The following is a 25,321-nucleotide window of genomic DNA, read 5'->3' as shown; positions in this document are numbered from 1 at the left end:
TGGATCGCAATGCCCACCAGATACACTGACGAGGCACACAGTCAAAGGCCTTCTGCAGATCTAAAAAGGCCACATGCAGAGCTCTCCTTTTTTCCCTGTATGCCTCCATCAAAGTTCTGAGGGCGAAAATGGCGTCCATGGTGCCCGATCCTGGCTGAAATCCATATTGAGACTCAGAGACAGTACACTCTCGGCGGAGCCTGAGGTCGATCATGCGCTCGAAGAGCTTCATGGTATGACTCATAAGCTTAATGCCCCTATAACTACCACAATCTTGAACACTGCCCCTTCCTTTGTAAATAGGAGTAATGAAGCTAAGCCGCCACTGATGCGGCATCTTACCAGTGTTCAAGGTATGGTTAAAAAGGTCAGTAAGCATGAGCACACCAAGAGAGCCCAACGATTTCCACGCTTCGATCGGAATGTCGTCAGGTCCCACCGCTTTTCCGTTCTTCATGCGTCGAAGGCAATTACGTGTTTCGTCAAGGGTTATTGGGGCAATAAGTCCGAGGTTAGGCGGTGGGTCGTGATGAAGACTGCATGGGTGCTGAGTATTCAGCAACTCCTGGAAGTAGCTTCTCCACCTCTCCTTCACAGAGGCATGACTACAGAGCAGCGTGCCCTGGGAATCTTTGACGCAAAGACATTTTGCGATATCTTGCGTCACTTTATCCCGGGAACGTGCCAGTTTGTAAATGAGCTTCTGCCCCTCCACAGTTTCAAGTTTATCATACAATGGTGACAAACTTTCACTGCGGGCTCTGGCTACAGCTCTTTTACAGGCACGTTTAGCTACTGTGTACTCCAGTCTGTCTTCAGGAGAGTTGGATTCCTGCCACTTCTTAAAGGCAGCCTTCTTTTCAAAACCCCTTTGTGGGGAAAACCGAAGGGAAAGGAAAATAGAAGGGTAGGATAGGAAAAGGAAGGAGGGAGCTAAGGAAGGAGGAGAGCGGGGGGGGACACCATTCTTACGGACTGGATGAGGATATAAGAGTGGCGGCTCGAGGATCCGGGGTCGCGTACCCGTATGCCCACAAACCAGTATCGGACAGATATTAGTCTGGGCACCCTCTGAAATCAGTCAGTATTTGTTCGCTTCTATAAGTAGATAAAACAAGGCGTTAATAGCAGCTACTCAACACAATGTTTGAGGGTTGGAGTGTCTTTCATTAGGATTCTTCTGAGTGATCTCCTTTATGCGAAAAATAGCGTGAAGCTAAAAATAATTAATAAAACTAAAACAATAAAAATTACATTCTTACAACCTAATTCCTGCAAACTTTAAACGCTGCGGGCTGTTTATATAGTATTCGTAATTAGTCTCGAGGGTACAAACCTAACCAGCAGCCAGCCAGCGCGCTCCAGCCAGTCAGCGACCACCGACCGTTAGTCTCAACGATATCGTTATGCGGAACTGCTCCTCGGAGGCTGCGAACGAAATCTTAAAACTAATACTGCTTAGGCTTACTGCTGTCAATAAAACATGGCATTATGTCAGAGATCAATTCGAGCTGATATTACGGACGGTGGGCGTACTAAAGTTTTATTTCCCTGGAGCGCCGCGAGGGAGACGACTTACGAGACCTCCAGAGCACGTCTAATAGAATTTTTAACGGGGATGAGTGATGGTTGTGTTGGGATATATGTAGGTGTTTATTTGTGACTTGTCTCAAATTCTTATGACTTCGCACGGCAAAGTCCAGGAAGAGTTAAAGAAAAGAAATTATAAGAATAATTTATATACATTATTCTGTTAGTGAACAATTTATTTTTTGCTAGCTTATAGATATTTAATTAAAATACACAAGGCAGACTTAATGATAAAAACAAGCAAATATTATTTTAGTTTTACGCCCTACACAAAGCAGAAGTCTGGGGACCTAATGTTATGAAAACAGAAAATATTACCATTAACACACTCCATTTTCCAAATTCTGGAGTCATTACGTGTTGAGTGGCAAAACTGAATGCTGCGTTTTGCCTCGGCACCAGAGCAAAGAAAATATTGAATATTTCATTTCCTGGAATGAGTATCAAACCCACAACCAGTCGCGTATGCAGTTACACAATTGTGCCCCTGCGCCACTACTGGCCTTAAGATAATATTAATGGTTATTAAGTAAAAACTCTGCAGGGATAAAGGCTAATAAATAAACCATTTGTTTATACGTTTTTACTTGTAAGAAGAAACGTGTACCGATCACGACGCTACTTAAGTTCGTAAGTTTTATGAATGTATTTCTTTACTAACCTCTAAATCCTCTAATTTAAAAATGTACTCAAATTATGAAACAGTAAAAAATTGTTATGCTTATTACGAAAACTGACTACATTTAAATAGTTTTTTTATTTACGTAAATATTTGCATTTTTTTTACAACATTTATTAAGTACAAATATTACTAAGTTTTGATAGATTTATCTCAAACAAACATTAGGGAAAAGGGTATTCAAATAAAAAAAATATATCAATACAAAATCTTTATTAAATCCTTAAAGAATGAATACAATGAATTCAGATTGATTTAAACAAATAATAGTAAAATTTTTTTTTGTATTTTTTTTAAATGCAACAACAAATAAACAATACAGTTAGTTAAAATTTTCATTTAGTAATATTAAAAACAAAAAAGGGTACAAGGTATTTTCTTAAAAATATATAGAACTTTTAACTTTTAACTCACAACCAGAGATTGTGCAGTGGACACTAGAAGTTGTGGAACTTATTATTTAATGATATCTTTTTATAGCTTCACGCTGTATCCATAGCAAATCCATCCATAGCACATAGCAAAATAGGCATAGGGAACCTGGGAACCTAATTACCATGAACACACTTTTATTCCCCTATTCAGTTTTAAATTCTCGTAATAATAATTTAAAAAATGTCGAAAAACGTAACGAACGAAAGCTTCTTAATAGGCTCTAGATAATTCTTAATACCTGTTCCTATTTCCAAGTCAACTATTACTACTATTTCTAAAATAATTTTAGAACAAGTACTTGTAAGGTTATCTGGATCTGACAAATTAATAGTTGTATGTGGTGACTTTAAAACTCATTCACTAGAAAATTCCATCATTTGTACTAGATTCAGGTCATTACTAAATTTCCCAATGCCTATCCTGCTATATGCGAGATATAACAGGAAGCTAAAAAAAAACATTCAAGCATCAGTTATTTTAAATTTAATCACCTTCTCGAATGACCATTGACATTTCCATTACTAGGATTAGTATTAGTAGTGCGCTGTACCGATGACATGCCGTCTACAAAACGAGTCCTGAACAACACATTAGCATTATTAAACATGCCATCCTTCAGCGAGACAACTATGAACTGTGAATGTCGGAAGTGCTCCTTCAACATACGACCTATGTTCTGCGTGTGAGATAGATCCAGGGCCGCGTCGACCTCATCCAGAATATACAACGGGGCAGGTTTGAATAGCAACATGGCTAGCACGAGCGCGAGGGCGACCAACGAGCGCTGTCCTCCAGATAATTCAGCTAAGGACTCCTTCCAGGCGCCATTGAAGGCCACGCCTACTTGTAAGCCGTCCAAGACAGTAGAGGTGGCGCCGGGGGGTGGAGCCAGTCGTGCCTGGGCTCCGGGGAGAAGGGAGCTAAAGATGGAACCGAAGTCCCGGTTGACTTGTTCGCAGGCAACGACTAGAGTGCGACGTTTCTTTTCATCGAGTTCCATCATTACTTGCACTAGTTTGGCACGGTCGGCTTCCACGATTTTCTTTTTTCGCATTACGTCTTGGTACTGTGGATATAAAGAGAAATTTGTATGAAATATATTATCATTAACAGTAGACAATATAAAACATACACACAGAAAAAGCTGACTCAATGCTAAAAATGAAATGAAATGAAATGAAATGAAAGTTTATTGCCAAAAATGTATGAATACAGTCACCAGATACAATAAATCAATCCTATTTACAGCATTCAATAAAATAATTTCACTCTGGTTTAATGAACTCTGGTACCCATTGTAAGATTTAACTTGTGTTATGGGTAGCAGTGCTCTTACAAATTTTTAAATGATCTAGAAATCGGTAGATCAATCAAACATCTTGTGTCTGGTTGGTTCATTATTGTATGAAAAACTGAATACAAATGTAAGAAAAAAAAAAAAATAAAATAATAATAATAAAAGTAAGAAAACTGGATGCACATTTGTAGTAAAAACCTCATCAATTGAAAACATATCTTATTCTATGTATTTATTTTTATAAAACTCTCTGTCTCACTGTATTCCTGCTCCTGTAAAAATAAACTAACTTTTGCCTTGCATAGATGAAGGGAAAGAGGAAATATGTTGCATATTTTATTAATTTTATTATATAGATGACCACCGATAAAATGATAATGTCGTTGGGCAGTGGCAGTATTACATTTGTATGTGGGGCAAACATTATATGACCGACGAGATGTTGTGTTATTTTTATTGTATTCCTTTTTCCTATGTACACGAAGTATGGTATGGAGGACAAAAAGCTGTCTCACCGTTAAAACTGCGCAGTCTATGTATAGCTGAGATGTAGGATATCTAAAAGGTTTGAAGGTCATGACTTTTAGGACAGCCCTCTGGGCCCGTTCCAGGGGTAGCAGTAGAGACTTTGATGCTGCACCCCAAATAGAAATGCAATATGTAATGATAGACTGGCATAGGGCATAATAAACTATCTTTAAAACAGGGTAATCTGCAGATGGTCTCAGTTTTTTAAAGATAAAAAGGATTTTACGTACTCTAGCAGTTAGGCTATCAATGTGAGGCTTCCAGTTTAGGGACATATCAATTAATACACCAAGGTACCTTACGGTATTAGTTTTTCTAAGCAGCGGACATTTACATATTGCAGCGGAGGCGTTATTAGGGCAATTTGCGGCATGAACTTTTAAAAGGAGAGTATCAGCTGGACATAAGGTATTTGGTTTCAAAGAGAAAGGCATGTACACTGTTTTAGCTAGGTTAATAGTCAGTAAATTATCAGAAAACCAACTTGTCACAGACCTAAGTGCATTCTCTGCGTGCATAAATACCTCTGACCAATTATTGCCTTTTATGAGTAATGCCGTGTCATCGGCGTAAGTAAATATTGAGCAATTGGTAAGCGATAGTTTACATAAGTCGTTAATATATATCAAAAATAACGTTGGACCCAAAATTGACCCCTGGGGTACACCGAAATTTATCTTCTGGCTGTCACTTATTAGGTTATTTATTTTAACGCACTGACTCCGATCGCTAATATAGTCCTCCAGCATTTTATAAGGAATACCTCGAACACCAATGGTATTCAATTTAGACATAAGGCAAGGGATAAAAACAGTGTCGAAGGCCTTAGAAAGGTCAATAAATACTCCCATGCATTTCGTGCCTTTATCCAAGCTAGCAACTACATGGTCAACAAACGAAGCAATAGCATCTTCAGTAGACTTACCACGTCTAAAACCATACTGGTTGGATGCTAAGACATTTTGTGCTTCAAGATAGTGCATCAAGCGTTTGTTGATAATTTTTTCTAGAATTTTAGACATGATTGGCAGGATAGATATCGGTCTATAATTATCGACACTGTATTTATCCCCACTCTTGTGAATTGGATGAACGACTGCCTTTTTGAATACATTCGGAAAACATCCAGAGGATATAGCAGAATTGCAGATGTGTGTTATTACAGGTACTAGTTTAGGTAGACAATCCCTTAAAAGCCTCGCTGAAATCCCGTCCCAGCCAACGGCTGCATCCATACGCAGTCCCAAAATAGTACTTTTTACCTCGGCTTCATCTGTGGGTAATAAAACAAACGAATGTAAAGGTTCAGCGTACGATGCGTTAACAGGGGTCGCATTTGGTGAACTCTGTATAGGTTTGAATGTTTCCGCCAATCTCCTGCCTACATTAGCAAAGAATTTATTAACGTTATTGATCGAAGTTTTACTATCGGAGGCAATATGTAAGAGTTCTAGGGGTTGGGAAACATTCTTATGTGTAGATGTTAAATTTTTAATGACCTTCCATGTGGTCTTAGGGTTATTTTGAGCATTATAGAGTTCCATTTTCTCATAGTTCCTCTTAAGATTTTTAAGAAGTTTGTTGCAAAAATTTCTGTACCTTAAATATGTAATTTTAAGTATATAATTTTCAGGATGTGCCTTTGTTTTACGAGATAATTTATTTCTGTTACGTATACACCGTAGGAGACCATTAGTTATCCATGGTTTTAGTGTACTATATTTGGAATTGATTTGAACAGTTTTAGAATGCTTCTTAATGATACAGCCGACAGTAGAAACGAGTGATTCTGCTGCGCAATTTGCACTTTTAATTATCATGATTCCTTCAAAATCGACAGAAAGGATTTCATTGACGACAGCAGGATAATTAATAATTGTACGGTATAATTTAGGGTTAGGATTTAACTCACCCCACTCAATGTTGGCAACTGTAGGCTTATGATCTGTGATGTCGACGTCAATAACCAATGTATTTATTTTTTCATTAGACTTTGTCATTACATGATCTAGACATGTATTGTCACGTGTAGGAAGTTTATGCGAGGGAATCAAGCCATGCGAAGCTAGTAGATTAAGATAGTCGTGGGCTTGTTGTGTAAGATTATTGGGGGTAATGTCGATATTCATGTCCCCTATAACGACAATATTTTTTGATGATATACAACTAGCCAGAACGCTATCCAATTCACATAAAAAAGTATCTTGGTTACGGACAGAGGGTGAGCGGTAAATTGTTATAATGGATAGTTTATATCGGGCTAAATGGCATACCATGTACGTTGCGTCCTGTTTCTGTGGTTCCACGACATTGTGAATCATGTTTGACTTCACATACATAATGACACCATCATTTTGATTTTTTGGCCTGCTTGTGAAATACGAGACATATCCATCAATTTCAGGAACAATTGCAGAATCTTTTAGCCAACATTCTGATAATAAGATAATCTCACATGTTATTTGAAGACTTGCCAAAAACACTATGAAGTTGTCAAAATTACAATTTACACTCCGAATATTTAAATGGATAATGTTAATGGATTTGGGTGTATTTTTGATAAACGTTTTAAGTTGCTCTGGGCTGCATATATGAGCATTTCCTTCTCCAAATATATCAATTTCGTTGATTAAGTTCACATCAATCACGGTAGTATGATATTACAGGGCACATATACAGGACTTGAAAACAAAGGAAAATATCACATATACAAAAACAGCAAAATTCGTACAAGTACATCATCAAGGTCAGACTAATAGCAAACATATAATACAGAAGCATATAGGAAACAAATTGCAATTTAATTATAAGGAAGGTTTTATACGGATCAATACTTGATGAGACAGAGAAAATAATATTAAAACTATAGCTAACATAATAAAAAGAATTAAAATCAACACACAATATAAAAAAGTAAAACTTTGTCTTAATTTGGTACTTAGGATTTTTCTTCAGACAATTCATTAAGAGTCTTCTCCGAAATGACGCGTACTGGTTTGTCACCTTCTTTTTTCCTGAGAAAAATTTTACCGTATGAGATCCAACAAAACGAAAAATTATGATTTTTAGCGAATTTTCTAGCCTGATGAAAAAGTTGTCTTAAAGAAAATGGTAAGCGGTCAGAGATATATATTGGTGCAGATTCACCAGGCAAGCCAATTGAGACACTATTTAGTTTTAAACCATTGGATTTCCCTTTATTAAACTGGCGGACAGCCTGTAACATTTTATTCTTCTTGGTGACTGAGCACAATTCAAAAATTATTTGTTTTGTGGGACCTTGTTTAGACTGCATTCTATACACATCTCGCACTTCTGCTTGTTCTATCTGAATGTTTAAAGCGTTGCCGGTATCAGAAATTATTTTTATGAGGTCGTCGTAGGTTTCTTCTCGTTTTATTGGGATATTTCTTAGTTCAATTGTAGATGATCGCTGGCATTCTTGAGCATCTTGAATTTTTTTTTCCAATTGGGTAATATAAATATGCTGTTCCGATCTCTCAGTTTCTAATTTCACCATTCTGGACTTCATCTCCTCATACTTCATGCTCATAAGACTCGCGGATTCTTCAATTTCTGCTTTGACTTTTTTTAACTCTTCATTTTGAGCTTTTATTTCTGATAATTCAGCAGTAATTTTTGACATACATTTTTTTAAAGTGGATTCCTGATCTCCATTCCATTTAGCTAGCATCTCCCGGATTTCTTCTTTAAAATCATTTAATTCGTTTGGGGGGGTAGACTCAGAACGAGGACGCTTACTTCTTTTCGTTAAGTTTATAAATTCCGGCTCATTCGCGGTTTCAGGGATGTTGGGATTGGAGTGGCAACGTGTTACCTCAATTTGTGGCGTAGAAGGCGGCGTTCGCTTCAGTTTTGGCATTTTCTAATTTACGTTGACGGCAAAGTGAGAATAAGTACAACAGCAACCCAGATGTCACAGTATAATGCTACTGTAATAAGGCTCAGTAATTATTTAATTATGGCAACCTTATTAAGTCTGTGGCGGTTTACGTACCAGAGACAGCTGACAAATGCTTGGCGTTTAAATGACAGTTGACACAATGACAATTTCTGATAGTAACAAATTAAGCGACATTGTCAGTTGACGTTGTTGATCATTAGATTGTCAATTTAAATTATGTTGAGGTTGTAGCTCCATTTGCTAGCTTCATCTTCACTCTTGCTGTCCTTTTTATACATTCAATTGACTTTCGCCTTTCTTATGCGCGCCTGGTACTTCACTGAATTTAACGATTTAAATTTACTCAAAAATACATTATGCAAAATAAAAATAACTAATATAAATAAATAAATTGCACACGTCTAATCTCTACCGAGGTCCGAGGGGAAGAGTATAGTATTTACTAGCCAACATTGTCATGTCATATGTCTTTAAAAGTAGAGCAAGAAATAACAATTAATATCTAGACATAATTTTTGGAGATTAATAAAAGAATTCAATTTTAAAAGATATATATATTTTTTAAATGTGTATTTAACACTTAGCAAAGAAAATTACTTTTATAAAATATGTGAAAATTTGGAGAAATTTAACCAACGAACCACGTAGCGACGTGAAAATTTTTCGTTTTTTATAATAGTAAATATATAATTATTCTATAGCTTTAATTAATAATGAATCAGTCTGTTATACGATCAAGAACACCATTGTGTCCTTGATTTTCTTTTTCTGTTTTTACTGCTTGATCAAGTACACAATAATATTCCGTTTCACGAGCTCGAGCGCTCTTGTACTCTAGGACGTACCTGCTCCTCTTCCTTGCCAAGTAGCGTGTGCGCGCGCGCGTTAAGGCCCCTGGCCAGCTTGTCCTTGCGCTCGCGCAGCTGCGCCACGCGCGCGCCTGCCACCGCGCCGCCGCCCTCCATGCGCGCGAAGTCGTACGCGCCGCCGGCCAGACCGAAGTACGCCACCTCGGAGGAGATCCACGGATGCTCTAGTTCTAGAGACTTCATCTAGCGAGTGCGAAGAGTATTGTAAATAATATTTCGATTCAAAAGGTTAAACGACCTTTTTATCTAAAAAATCTCTAATTTCCAAAGGAAATACTAAAAATGTATAATTTTAATTGATTTGAATTATTATTAATCTATCCATGTATTTATTTATTTATTGGTTTGGTTTATCACATAGGTACAGGTACAGCTCTGTAAAATTGGTATATATATACTTTAAAAAAAATAAGAACTATACATATGCTTGTTACTCTCCACATAACTCCCTCCACATGCAAATATTTTTGTGTGAGAAAAAGATTACCTAATAACAATCACAGTAAAAACTTGTGCTTACAACTAAAACTGCACAAAAGTAAATTATAAGTTGCAAAAAACGATATATTACTATTATTAAATATGCTTGATAAGTGTTACGGGATTTTTAGGACATTTATAGGGAACTTTAAACATATTGTAACAAGTTAGGACAATCATACTGATAGTTCATTAATTTATGAAGGAAAAATAGATCGAGTATGTCCCTTCTTTCGGGTAACGATTGAATTTAAAAATACTGCAATCTATCCTTATAAGAAGGTTTGCTTTCTCAGATTCCTCGGAATTTTGCTAAATGTCATAGAAATCTTTTGTGAATTCGCTCGATGCGCAACGAGCTAGTTAAATAGTGAGGTCTCAAAACAATTCTATTATATTCAAGCATGCTGCGAACGTGACTATTATAAAGCATTATTTTAGTTTTCACTTGTGTAAACTTATTGGAGTTTCTCATAATTAATCCAAGAAAGTGTGTAGCTTTCTTCGTAATTTCGGAAATATGTTGATCAAATGTAAGTTTGAAGTCAAAAACTACACCGAGATCTTTAATTGTGTCTACTTTTATTATAGGTACTCCGTTAACATAGGAATCACGTTTAATAGTATTAAGTTTCCCGGTGAAAGTCACATGAAAACATTCATGAATATGCTATTTTCTTTACACCAATTCACCAGTTCATCCAAATCACTCTATAGTAGAGCCACGTCTTCGATAGTATCCACGACTTTTAGGAATTTTAAATCATCAGCGTACATGAACGGGGTACAGTGGGAAAAGGTTGCCAGCAAATCGTTGATAAATATATTGAATAAAAACGGTCCTAAGAGAGCCTTGTGGGACACCAGATCTAATTTCATGTAACGTTGACTGATAACCTGAAATTACTTTTTATTTATTATTATTTATTCCGTGAATGATTGAAGCCACTGCAGTAGTTTTCCCGTATACAGTTTTTGATTCCCATACAGTTTTTGATTCAAGACTTCGTGAGGTACTAAGTAAAATGGTTTACAGGTTTAATGGTTAAGATTGTGGCTAAACCAAATAGGATATTTAGAATTTTTTGGCTTATATATTGGAACAAACTCTTGTATACATGAATTTAATACTTCATAAAAAAATCAACTATTTCATCGACTGTAAGGTGATAAAATAAAACAACTTTCCATTTTATATTCATAAGATGATTATTAATAAGGTCATAATCACTTTTAAAGCGAACTTTTAAATTAGCGAAATCTATAAGCGTACTAGTTAAAGTTGAGATACCTGGATATCAATATTTTTGGGAACCACTGTCATTCAATACACCCAAAACACATGTACTATAACTATGCAATTCAGATACACGATTACAGTTATTTATGATTTTTTTTAATATATTTATTCTAACAGGTGGGTGTAAATATACACCACACAAGGCCAAATTATACATTTTGTTTGAAATTTTAAATTGTATTGTGATCCATAAATCTTCGCATTCGCTTTCCCAACTGTACATGCGACTGCAATCTTTTTTTTTAGCAGCTATAAGTACTCCACCTCCTTCATGTTTATGTTGGAAACTTATTAACTTTCTGTCTCTTCTAAAAACGATGTATCTATTGTCAAACAATTCGGAATTTAGTATGTTATCATTGAGCCATGTTTCAGTGGGAACAATAATATCATAATTATTACAACAAATGTTAGTGTAAAAGGTATGGGTTTTGGTTCTCAATCCACGTACATTTTGACAATATATGTTTAGATAGGAGAATGTTATAACTTTAACGTTGGAACATGTTTGGAGTGACAGCTGATTACAGTGTCATACTTTTAAGAAAATCAATATCCTTGACCAGTTTATATTTAGAAAAGTCAGTTTTACGCTTAAAAATTCGACCGCTCTTAACCCATACATGTTTGTATCCTTTTTCTATCGCAACAGTCCTAGCGACAGCATGAAGGTGCTTGTTTGCAGCTGACAGGTTCTCGCTTACGGGCTTTTTTTCTCTTGCAATTCCCATATGGCATGTATATAAATAAAAATGAATCTACTCTTCATTCAACTGACTAGTTACTACCAATGGATTGTTATTAGATCTATAAACTCAGTTTGCCCATATTGCAAGGCATTGGCATACAAAAATGAACCAAATGGATTGTGTTGCGCAAATGGCAAAATGAAATTAGTGCCATTGGTTTCGCCACCAGAGTCATTGTACTCATTGGTTTAAGGAACTGGAACTGATTCCATATTTCCTACAAATCTACATGAGCAGTACACCAGAAATTGACCAGCGTTATGCAAATAACAGTTCAATGGAGGACTATTGTAGAACAATAACAAAGTTTGTTTCATCAACACAATGAGTTGATTGAGTTTAAAATTTCAGTGGATCGATTGCCTTCTGATAATCATAAAAACATAAAAAAATATGTGAAACTAGTATTATATGTATAATATAAAGAACAAATCAAGAAAACTAAATAAATATTGGTTCGATGTCTTGCTTGAGTCCTGCCACAAAACCTTTTGAGACAGGTTCCATTGATATTATTGGAGGTTTTGGGGCTCTAGGCCGACTAAGAAGTACTTTCATCCACTATCAGACCATTTTACAAGATATGCATATCTTTTAACGTGGGGTACTCAAAACTCTTCGATGGAAACAAGGAAAACCAGTTTCGTATTATTTTATTATATTGTTAGTGTGTAAAGTGGGTAAGTGTAGGTGAAAAAAAAGACTATAAAAGCACTGGAATTGTGTCAAATGGAGGCAGTTGTTTGTAGGCGATAGCCCTGATTGGAAGGTATCTAGTGTGAAGTATTGTAATTGAGTGATACATATCACTTATTATAATTATGTAGAACCTCTATCCGAATACGTTAGAAAAATATAGAGGATATGTGTTTTTATCGTGTTTTTTAAAAATCTTAACCACTTCCGATTTCTTACAATATGTATATTCCACCGATGCAATTAGTCAAATCTGTCAGATCAGCTATTCACATAAAAAAAAACAATATAACTTTATTTTAGAGAAATACGGCAGAACAAGGTCTGCTGGGACAGCTAGTAAGATACATAAAACTTCTATAGCATCTCTGAAGGGAGATTTTTACAAATTAAATTAGATAATTAGTAACAATTATCATTTGACAAGAGAATTTCATTTGAATTTTAAAATTTTATTCTACACTTAGGAAAGAAAAACACTAAGAATTTCGACACTCTTTAGAAAACGTAATAAGGTTTTCTACGATAAAAAAAGACCTACCTTTTTCTCACAATCAGCGGCTTCAGTTTGCAGTTCCCCCACTTTATATTCCAGCTCCTTTATAGCTAACTCCAGTTCAGTGATACGCTTGGCGAGCTGTTCCCTCTTTTGTGCGAGACGACCTATGTCGGCACTGCGTTTCGATATTTCAGATCTTTGCTTCTTTATTAGTGATTGGATTTCTTTAACAGCTTCCTGGAAAATGATATAGCATAGTAAAAAAATATATAAAATTATAATAGCTATAAAAATAGCTTACCGTTTTATGCCGTATATCATACAGCATTTAAAAAAAATTAATATATTGTTATAACACAGTATTCCCAAATTTCGGGTACTTTTCAATATGACCGTGATGAGTACCAGAAGTCCACGCCATGCTTTGTGTTTTTATCACAGGAGGTTTTTAGAGACATTAATTTCCTGGAGTCGGAATCATACTGTTCCGTACTGTGCCAAGACAGTCCCGATTATATCTAGTTTATGTATGTATATTGATTTTTACATGTGTAACGTTTTCATAGGTTTCGTAATTTTTTCATCATATTATAGCAAAACATTAACCACAGAGTTTAACATTACCGTAGTTTTGTGGAGCTCCGCGGTTGCCGCCTCCATCGCAGCGGTCAACTCCGCCTCGCTAGCTTCCATTTCCTGTATTTGCGCTGTACTGTTCGCAACTGCCGTCTCCAACTCCTGGACTTCAAGGCGAAGTGTCTCAAACTCTTGTTCCCTCTGTTTCCATAATGTAGAATGATGCTCTGCATCCTTTTTAGCCTTTTTAAGAGCTTCTTCTGCTTTTTTGAATTCTCTGTTCAATTAGATTTTTTTATCGACATTGCATGTTGAGTGGCGCGGCTTAATGCTACGCTTTGTGTTTATACCAAAGCGTGGAAATGATGATGAACATGCAAATGAACGGGTCGAGTTTATGTAAACGACATTATTATCAAACCGATGAAGTTATTACATAACACAATTTTTCGTCCATTATATGAAGGTTCTATAGGATAAATATCCTATAAATAAATATTTATGTTTATATTTCCATTTCTTCGCTCTGGTGTAGAGGCAAAGCGCGGCATTGAGTTCTGCCACTCAACATGCAATGCCTGCAGAAATCGGCAGAAAGTGAGGAACAGAGTGTCTTAACACTACATTCCCTCTGCCTACCATACTGTTTGCGGGATACAGCGTGAAGTTATATGTAGGTTCCTTTCTACATAATAACTTATTGGTTTTGTTGCCTCCTTAATTATATTAAATGAATTATGGCGATTAAACAGAAAAAGTCTTTCATATTATAAATGCAAAATAATTGTTGTATGCATCATTATTTAAAAAAATATTCTCGACAACAGATGAGTGATGTTGCATTTAATGGTTGTGGATGTGATTCATGTGAGAAGTAATGAATTTTATTTCTCCTTCCGGACAAGAATAGTTGCAGCGTTTTTTTCTACTGTTGGGCAAAGCAAAGAACAATGTCTTAATCCTCTGCCTATCCGCTATCTGCGAGATACTGTGTGAAGAGGAAAATAAAAGCTTATAAATATACCTTTCTCTATGTCCCTTAATATCTTTGAGTTTTACGGCAAGTTCCTTAGCCCGAGCGTTCGCTTCAGTTGCCACCTTTTCATCCTCTTCTAGTGCTGTTGATAGTTTTGCTACCTATAAATCAGAAATCAATCAGCTTCACGCTGTATCCCGCACAGCAGAGTAGGCTGAGGGATCATAGTGTTAAGACACTCCATTCCACACTTCCACCAAATATTGGAGACATTGCGTACTGAGTGGCGGAACTCAACGCCGCAGTTAGCCTCGACATCATCACATCACAACCAGTCGCATTTACAGTCACACTTTGTGCCCCTGCGCCACGACTGGCTTCAATTTAAAAAACATGTTCATTTTTATTAATATTTCCATAATTCGGCAGAAAGTGGGGAACGGAGTGTCTTAACACTAGGTTCCCTCTGCCTACCCTGCTGTGTGCGGGATACAGCGTGAAGCTGATTTAATTTTCAGTATTACTAGTGTAATATATGGTTAAAACAGTATGCGTACTTACTGCGTCTTATTGGCGCTACCTATGAATACCTATACTCACGTTTTCTTTTAATGCTGTTATTTCAGCGTACAGCTGCGCGTGCGCAGTGGCCGCCACTCGCGCTTCAGCTACCGATAATGCATGTTGAGACATTTCCAATCTGAGAAAGAACATAATAATAATTATTATTATTTGTAAGAAAGCAGTTCCACGCTTATTGATGACTACCCTAGTCAAAAGGAATTTAAGTGTTAAGACATTCTGTTCATCTGGTATTCAACGATGAGCTTACTCGATTATATATATTACTAGACACACCCGCGGGCGGCTCTGCCCGCTTGAACTAAAAAATAAAAAAAAAATGATGAAAAAGAACTTAAAATGTTAAAGGTGGACAACCACCATTTTTAATTTCTTATTTATTCTTCTTATTTAAAAAAAAAATAGATGTTGGTCGATTCTAACACCTACTCAATATGCTCACAAAATTTCATGATAATCGGTCAAGCCGTTTCGGAGGAGTAGGGGAACGAACATTGTGACACGAGAATTTTATATCTATATATATAAAAGGACTTGTCCTCACTGACTGAGGTAAGACGCACAGCCGTAACCGCTGATAGTAGGAACGTGAAATTTGGACAGATGTTTACTTTCGTAATCTGGACATTCGCTAAGAAGGGATTTTGAAAATGTTAACCCTAAAGGGGTGAGATACAGGTCGAAAGTTTGTATGGAAAAAAAATTAAATCAGCACAAATTTTTATAAAACTTTAAATTTAGATTTTTAAAAGTATTTAATTGAACACGTGTTTCATCGTTTTCTAGAATTGTTCTCCTAAGGGTGCAAATAAGGGGTTGAAAGTTTGTAAGGATTTTTTTTAAATCACCTCAGATTTTTATAAAATTTTAAATTTAGACTCTTAAAAATATTTCATTGAACACATGTTTCGTGGTTTATTAGAATTCACCCCTAAATAAGCATGCGAAGCTGCGCGCGCCCGCTAGTATAAGATAAGAAGAAGATAGCAAAATAAAAGATAGCCTGTTTACTCACTTCTGTCGTAACGCAGCATGTTTATCAGCGGCGTTTTTCAAGGCGTTTAACTCCGCGTTACACTGTGCTAACTGCGCTTCACCGTCGCGTAGAGACGCCTCTAATTTCTTGAGCTCCGCTAGTTGTACCAGTATTGATCCACCCTGTACATATAAAGATATACATTGAGTATATAGTAAATTACCGAATAAAACCTCGATTTCGGTCAATTTTAGCTAAAACACCAAACTTCCACAATAGTTTCGGTTTTGACGAAGAGACCATTTATGAATTACGTAGGTTTAAGGTGTAGCTTTATTGACTTTCTGATCCTCCCCCATCCGTGTTAGTACTTTTTTATATACATTACTGTCAACACCTCGTGACCGTTTGAAGTTAGCTGTAGGTTTAATGGGCTGCGCAGATTTGGTTTTCTACCTTTTTATTATTTTGTTTTAGAGTTGTGAAAGCGTAACTTCAGGACGGCCACGACTCTACAATTTTACTGTAATAATAATATTGGGTTCCTATTGGTTGTTTAATATTAATCAATAAATAATGATTACTGTATAATACACATGCGCACACTTGTTCATCAACCCTGTTTTTGTTTTTATTTAACGCGACGGTAGTGGGTTCGATCACTTGATAATAACAAGATAAAACGCGGCGTCAAATTCCAACACTCAATGTACAATGTTTTGAAAATGTGATGGAAAGTGGATAACCTCTAAAAGCAACTAACCTTCTGCCTCGCACCTCCCGACAAGGTTCCTGAGGGGTCGAACACGTCCCCGTCCAAGGTGACGGTGCGCGCGCGCACTCGCGGGTGGAAGGTCACCTTCTTAGCCACTTCTAGCGACGAACATACGAGAGTGGCTCCGAACACCCACGCGAGCGCTGGGCGGGTTTCAGAGGGATACGTCACCAGGTCCAGGGCTAATTGGACTTGGGACGGACCGCCACCCTGTACAGTAAAATTATTATTAATAATTATGATTATTAATAAGACATTACATAATAAATATTTACATATGCTTGAAAATCCAAATAAATGTTAATTTACTAAGAAATATTTAAAAAAAAAACAAGCATCAGAAATATATTTTTATATGATGTGAAAATATTAAGATTCGAACAATTTGTTTACATTCGTACATTTAAATTATGTAAAAAAGTACTTCATATGGTAACCCTATATATTATACATAAATAATTAATTAATATAAAGAATTTGTTTGGCCACACCTGATGACAGAATTGATTGGTGGGAATCGAACCTACGCACGTTTATGCCTATGCGCCACAACTGGCCTTTAAATATAAAAAGGTTTTATAATTATTAATAATTGCTCAGATATATTGAGTACTCACAATCTCCTGCGCCAGTCGCACGGTGTCCTTAGCTATCACGTGCGGTGATATCTTGTTGAGGGGTATGATGGTGGTGCGCGTCTGCAGGCGGCCGCGCTGCAGCAGCAACTTGCTGGTCGTCTCCGTGTCTACTACTACGTTGTACAGCTGTGAATATAATATAGAAAAGAAATGGTATAAAGAATAGTCCTGACAGTACTGTTTATTGAGTACAATAGTATACAATAAATTATAATTAAATCGCCTTAGACTTTTTATGTAGACAGGAAATGGCATTTCACTTTATTTTATCCCTAAATATGTTAACATAAACATAAAATAATATAAATATATTTCTTTAATATTGTTAGCCTAATTATCATTTCATTTTTGCGAGGTAACTTTAGCCTTCGCTGTACACTAAGGGTGGGAAGTATTCTTAAGCAATGCTTCATCTGACCGAATGGGAGTAGAATCCAAAACTACTATTATTTTTGATTGATTCATTTATATATGTATATTTTTATAATTCTTTATTCATATAGCAAATTTTAACAATTATTATGAGATGCATATTTTTTTTATAATTATTACAAATCAATCTAACTCACCCTGCCACCAGCAGCAGTCTCAAGCGCCGTGCAATGTATCGGGTCCTTCACGTCTATGAGACGACATACTGTCCCTGTATAACAATACATAATTAATGTAAAAAATGTATATATCCAAGGACTGAAACAAAGTGATACGGGAGTGTAATTAGGTGACTTGAATGTGAATTGCCTGCTGTGACGCAGATGATGCAGTGCTCATTGCATAATCAGAATGCGAATGGCAGGCATTGGTCACCACTCTGAAAGAATGCACGACGACGGAATGCAATGTCAATATGAATGGTAAGATATTAGAAGTAGAGGGAAATATGTTTAGTAGAGAAGGAAGATACGAGATGGACGTGGAAGGGCGTATTGCTGCCGGTAACAAGGTTAGCGGATGGACGGATATAAAGAAAAGGTAAATGTAGTTTCAATTTTGACCCAGTTTCAGTTAGGTAACTTAAGTAAAAAAAAAAGTAAAAGTAAAAAATAAGTGTAAATTAATAAAAATTTTCAATAAGATAACTTATAAAACAAAACCATTTTGTTTTTGTGTGCCATTAAAATTTACAAACTTGCCACTTGTGGCATGTGTGCCATTGGTTCGGCATCCCTGCAGTAGAGAATTAGTATAAATACATATAATTTATGTAAATAAAATTAAATTCTAAAATAACGCGAAATAATAGAAAAACACACATTATTTAAAATAGAGACAGTATGAAAATATAACCATTTTACTGAAAGTCTAGTATCATAAAGCTGACATGGTCTCATAGACACTTTTCCTTCTATATTTCTTCTCCTTCTATGACCACCTGTCACACACTATCCGACACATAAGCTTTTTATAGTAAGATACTGAAGCGGCGGTGTTTAAATTTGAACATCATTAAAAGCTGAATTTTTTTTATATTTTGTGGTGTCTATGGGAATACAATGTCAGTAGAAGAAGGTTAAAAACCTTAACTCACTGTTATATGGTTGGATTTTAAAAAAATGTTCGTATATACATGAGTCTGTGTGTAATAATATTTTGAATTTCTGTTTATATTGACTCTTGCCATATTTTTGAGCCATATTTGAATGCAATATGTATAGTTAATCAAAGGTCAGTAAACATATTTCTTCTAACTTAGATCACTCCGCCTACCTTGCTATATATCAGATACAGCGTAAAGGAAAAAAAAATAATTAAATGAAATAAATGTATTCTGTCTTGACATACCTTTAACCTTCCTATTATCAAAGTCGTGCGTCGGTGGAGTATAATGAAAGTCGCAGCGCTGCAGTCTCACAGCGAGCGCTTCAGCGCGGTCGCGACCGGCGCGCGCGCTTTGTTGCAGAGTACGAGCGCTCTCGCGCAGAGCACTGCAGCGCTCCTCACTGAATTGCATGTTGGACAGTTGTGACTGTAAGTTAGACAAATTACCAGGAGATATTATTGTCCTTAACTATTCTGTAGGATGTAGTAAAAAAATGAAATTTTAAAAGTTTATCGAACTATGAAATATTGAACAGTGGTTTGATAGATGCTAAGAAGGGATCAAATGGTTTATTATTTTTTGTTTTTCACAATTTTGTACATATATATATATTTTTAATTAAAGTATTTTATGTATTTCTAAATATTATAGTGCACATCGCTGCCGTCCTGCAGGGTGACTCACTCAGGCCGCACTGACCTGCAAGTCGGTGACGTCTCCGCGCAGGCGCTCGATGTCGCGGGCGTCGGTGCGGTGCTGCGCGCTGCTGCTGTCGTACTCGCGCTGCAGCGACCGCAGCGACTCCTCCGCGTGCTGGCGTTCCATCTTGCTCTGAGACACGCGTGTTGACGCCTCGGACGCTTCTTGTTTAGCACCTGTTTTGGGGAAATACTATACTCAATGAAAAAAGACCAGACCTTGAAGAGGGCCCACCGATCAGCTACGGATCCCATTATTTAATATCTCTACATCGGAGAGAGCTCAAATCAAAGTAACTTGATTAATAATAAACCTTAAATGACTAAATAATATATAATTACTCATCAACTGATCCTGCAGTGACTCCGAAGCGCCTTCTCTTCCAGAGCTGACTGCTAGGAAGCGTTCCTGAGCCGCTCCTAGTGCTGCTGCACTTTCCTCACTCTGAGCTTTTAGACGAGAGAATGTTGATGACACCTAGAGAGAAAAAATTCTATGTCGCCTGAGAATTATCTTTATTTCAATAATATTTTTTATAGTATCTGGAACTATTGAAGACCGCAGGTTAACATATTATTGAAATGCTTGGACTTATTATTATAAATTAAAAAAATAAATTAAATCAACTTCACACTGTATCCTGCAGAGCAGAGTAGACCTAGTCTTAAGACACTCCGTTCCCTGTTTTCTGCTGAATTCTGGAGGCATTGCCTGTTGAGTGGTAGAACTCAACGGCGCGTTGTACCTCGCCACCAGAGGGAAGAAATGAAAATATAAACCTAGATAAATATTTCACTTACTCGAGTGCGCATCAAACCCACAACAGTCACACCTCTTGTGCCGCTGCGCTTCGACGCCCTCTACTTATTATTATATATTTATTTATATTTATATATTCATATTATAAATTTAAAAATTTGTATACATAGCCCCTACAGTACCTTATCCAACCCGCCAGCCTTGTCCGTCAGCGCGGCCCTGTCGTCCTCCAGCGCGCGCTGCAGCAGACGTGCGCGCCGCGCGTGCTCGCTCAACGCGTCACGCGCCCCCCGCGCCGCGGCCCCCGCGCTCGCCTCCACGCGCTCTGCGGCCCCAAGCGAGGTCTGCAGATGGGAGAGCGTGTTGCCGCTTTCCTGTCGACGTGCAACTTCTTAAATTAATTATTATATATCACTTTGTTATTTACATTGTAAAACAATAGAAAAATATTTATTACTATATATAGCTTATTAAAAAGCCAAAGTAAGCAAAAGTATCAATTTTTCATCTTACGACATTTACGCCCAAGATACAGCGTATAATTAAAGAAAACATAATTTTGTCTTAGAAAATTTATCTTAAAAAAATACCCCACTTTTCAACCGAGTTTGCAAAATAATGTATTAAATTTCGGAACTCAATACCACACTTCTCTTACGACAGCAGAGGAACATTAATAATTTAAATATCTAAGTAATCACTCTCAAATAGGAATTGTACGCACAAATTAAATTTTCTACCAAAACAAACCTCTAAAATAACATAGTAAATATAAAATAATAATAAATACCTCATCCAATTTCTTATTTAACTCAGCAATCTCTTTGTCTAACTGCTTCATTTCCTTCTCGTTGCTTTTTATCTCCTCCTTCTTGTTCTTGATTTCATCTTGGACTTCTGTCACTTTGTTCTCTGCTTCTTTCGTACTCTTTTCTGCTGTTACATATCTGTAATATTTTTAAAGCTTCACTTTGAATATCACACATTAGGCTAGGTAGGCAGAAAGAACCCTGGAATATAATGTTAAGAGCCATTTAGACATTTACATTTCCCACTTTTTGCCTAATTCTTGGCATTACATCTTGAATGTCTATTAAGACACTGTTCCCATTCCAAGAGAGAGAGAATGCAGTGTCTTAATACTAAGTGTCCAGTTTCTTTCCACCTACCATGCTATATGCGTGATACAGCATTAAAAAATTAAGTTTATAAGAAAGCAGCTTCACATTGTATCCCGCATGTAGGCAGAGAGAGCTTAGTGTTAAGACGCTCTGCTTCTCACATTTCACTAAATTCTGGAGATATAGTGTAATAAATCTTTTATAAGAAAATTATTGTAAAAAATGCAATAACCGCAGTTATGATCTGTAATAAAAGTCTCTCACATAGTTTGAAAATTACACTTTGTTACACAATGTTACAATTTGTATGGCAAAAATTAAAAACTTACATTCAAATTAAAATTTAAAACATTATTTATTCAAATAGACTTTAGCATGCTATTTTGAACAATCAAATGAACAGAATGATTCCATTACGCATAATTTTATTGTTTTTTGTACGTAAACAAACAAATGTATGTAAAAATAACTTACTTCCAAGCAACATAAAGCCTGGTTAGATTTTCTAATTCTCGGACCACTTTTTGATATTCTTGAAATTGCGACCTTTCATCTTGTAATTTTTGCAATTTCGGTGCTATATCTTCTTTTATTATCTAGAATATACATATAAACATTTAATTTAAAAACATTTATTTGGAATATATTTTAATGGAAGCAACAAGATATTGTGTGACTGCACACATAAAGTTTGTGGGTCCAAATTTACAGCATCTGAATGGAAACACAATTGTTGTAGGTTTGGTTTCAGCTTGGAGTATGATGCTATTTAAATTATTTTCATTTCTATACTCTTATAGACAAAGTTCAGTTCAAAAATCCAAAAGACAATGTCTTGAAAATATGCTCCCATCAAATGTGTCAAAAAAATTGGGAACCGAGTAAGGGTTCAGGGTTCCTCCTGCTTATTCTGCTATATGCGGAATACAATGTGAAGTAGAAAAAAATACTAAAAAGAACATACATCATTTAACTCTCTCAGTTTAGCATCTTTCTTCTCTATGGTCTTTTGAGCAGCTTGTTTCTTTGCTTCATACATTCTTGTGCCAGCAGCTTCTTCAACCATTGACAATATCTGCAATAAATAGAATAATTTAACTTCATGTGCATTATTTGTATAGATCACAAATATTTAGAATATATAAATAGAAACAAAGTATATTATCTAAAAAGTCTTCCTTGTTTTTGAGAGATTGCCAGAATTAATAGTGAGTGCCGGAACTCAATGCCACATTTTGTCATGTTACCAGAGCAAGGAAATGAAAATATTTCATTCTCTCAGGTGGGAATCAAACCCACAACCATTAGTTAATTGACTTATATGCAGTACTATGCAGCACAATACTTTTAAACACACAATATTATTGTTCCTAAATTAATAAAAAATATCATGATTGTGAATATTCAGCTGTGTTATTTGCAAATTAGTACATTAAATAATTTTAGTGTACTATATTTACATATTATAATTAATTCATTATAACAGATATTATAATCACCTCAGGTGGTTTCATGTTTAACACCTTAGTGATCCTCCCTTGCATAATAAGAAAATGTGGATTGTTAACATTAAGCTGTACTGAACAGAAGAGATCACTGACTCTCTTATTTTGTACATTGATTCCATTTATTAAATACTTGTTCTTTCCTCCCATAACCACCTAGAAATAAAAATAAAGATATATTTACTATTTTTAATATCATATTTAATAAATATATTTTAAAGCATTAGTGAATAGGATTTAATGAAATCATTCATTTTAGTCAAATAAAATTATCGGATACTCATAAACAAAGTATTAATTTTATAAAAAATATTATACCTGTCTTGTAACAGTAATTTCATCATGGTTCTCGTATCCTATGGGACACTGTCTCTTGTCTCTGTTATCAAAAGTAATGCTAACTGTTGCTTTTGTGATTCCTGCCTGACCATGTTTGTAAATAAGCTCTTGAAGACTGCCAGCTCTTACCTAATCAATAAAAAACAATAATTTAATAATCACTCATCGTATTATAGAAACAACAAAATAGAGGAAGTCTACAATAAGATATTGCAACTATTCAATGTTCTGCTTTCAATGTTCAAACATACAAAGACATAATATAAAAATTAAACTAAATTAAATCAACTTACATTTGAAAGATTAGTAATCCCTAACACAAAACAAATAGAATCTAATATATTGGATTTCCCTGTGCCATTTAGACCAGTAATAGCGTTAAACTCCGGATCGAACCCGGTTATCTCCACTCTGTTACCGTAGGATTTAAATCCGTCTAACACTATCGACTTAATGTACATTTTGAACGTGATATAAATGTCGAAGACGTTTTACATAAACCAAAACAGCTATAAAACACAAATTACAAGACCAAGTATAAGATCAAACACCAAGTTTTTATGAAAGCGGGAACCGTTGCGTTATTTTGTTTAAACTTTGACAGTTGATATGACACCTTTGGTTGAATTGAATCTATATCGACAGATAATATATACAGTACAGAATTGTTTTAAGAATATACAGTACAGTATAACCTATTTGACTTATTTTATTATAAACTAGCGACCCTATTGCGGCTTCGCCCGCTTTTACTACTGGATTATTAATATAATGTATGTTTGCAAAGCACTTAAGATAATGTGAAAATTAATTAAACCCTAATGCAACCCGCATTTTCGTAGTTTCAATAAGGATTTTCCAATTGTTTTACACAGCAAGGATTTTTTAGTAGGTACCGTAATTTTAAATCTGTGCTACTAATCTTTTCAAGTACTTATTAAAATATATTTAAATTACTATTTTTAGATAGTTAAATGACATTAAATAATACATTCAACTCAAATTATCCAATACGTGCAAACGCATCTAAATCTTCGTTGCTATAAAGGCAGGCGGGTTTTTTTTTTCGAGATTGTGGTTAATGCTGAAGAGGGTATTCTGTCCCTGATGAAAAGCAAGCACTACGTGGCTGCCTGTGACGAAAATTAAATAGAATGCATCGGCCGGGAATTGAACCCGGGCTGCCCGCGTGGCAGGCGAGCATTCTACCACTGAACCATCGATGCGTGTAAGGCAGGCGGGCGCGGCGGACTCGCTTGTATAAGCATAACGTCGCGAGGCGCGTTTCGATATTGTAACAACTTCTAAAGTACTTATTAAAATGAAAAACAGAAAAGACAGTTTTGATCTACATTAAATGGCCAACGTAACTAATATACTTATTTATATGCTGAGAGTAAGGGATAAGTGAAACTTGACTCGATACAGTTGATGTGTGAACGGCGTGATGTGTCAATAATTAATGCGTTTTTCTCTAAAACTATTCACAATTTCGAAATAGTTTAAAAAGCAAATTTTATCTTCGTTTAACGTAGAAATTTAATAAAGTATTTTAAAGGATAAGGATTAATACCATTATGGAAAAATATCCCTCACAATAAAAAATATATTGAAATTACTATTTTTAGACAGAAATATGATCACTACACGTTATTCTTAAAAGATACGAATATGCCATCGCGGACTTTTTTGTAGATCTTATTAAGAGGAACAATACTCCAGTACATTTTTTTCATGTAGTATTTACCATTAAAGCAGCGCATGCGTCAAAGTGTCTCAGCGGGTAGG

General features: G+C 35.8%; 1 protein-coding gene across 1 annotated transcript; it reads right to left on the bottom strand.

Annotated features, from left to right (window-relative positions):
* Positions 1 to 2,467: 2,467 nt before the first annotated feature.
* Positions 2,468 to 24,157, bottom strand: SMC2 (structural maintenance of chromosomes 2). Its single transcript, XM_085189264.1, has 20 exons — positions 23,827 to 24,157; positions 23,513 to 23,662; positions 23,189 to 23,350; positions 22,654 to 22,764; positions 22,164 to 22,285; positions 21,359 to 21,515; positions 20,751 to 20,942; positions 20,151 to 20,286; positions 19,810 to 19,985; positions 19,353 to 19,536; positions 18,140 to 18,213; positions 17,550 to 17,696; positions 16,921 to 17,142; positions 16,197 to 16,339; positions 15,200 to 15,299; positions 14,648 to 14,760; positions 13,672 to 13,900; positions 13,090 to 13,284; positions 9,300 to 9,506; positions 2,468 to 3,770 (listed from the first exon to the last, which is right to left on the bottom strand). The coding sequence occupies exons 1-20, from the start codon at positions 23,992 to 23,994 to the stop codon at positions 3,192 to 3,194; spliced, it is 3,567 nt and encodes a 1,188-aa protein (XP_085045390.1). The 5' UTR covers positions 23,995 to 24,157; the 3' UTR covers positions 2,468 to 3,191.
* Between the last annotated feature and the right edge of the window lie 1,164 nt (positions 24,158 to 25,321).

This window comes from Heliconius melpomene, chromosome 8 (genome assembly GCF_056956725.1).
Source record: "Heliconius melpomene rosina isolate 202511_hmr_F chromosome 8, ASM5695672v1, whole genome shotgun sequence".
Taxonomy (NCBI): Eukaryota; Metazoa; Arthropoda; class Insecta; order Lepidoptera; family Nymphalidae; genus Heliconius; species Heliconius melpomene.
The sequence above is the reverse complement of the archived record's forward strand: the minus strand, read 5'-3'. Positions and strand labels throughout refer to the sequence as shown.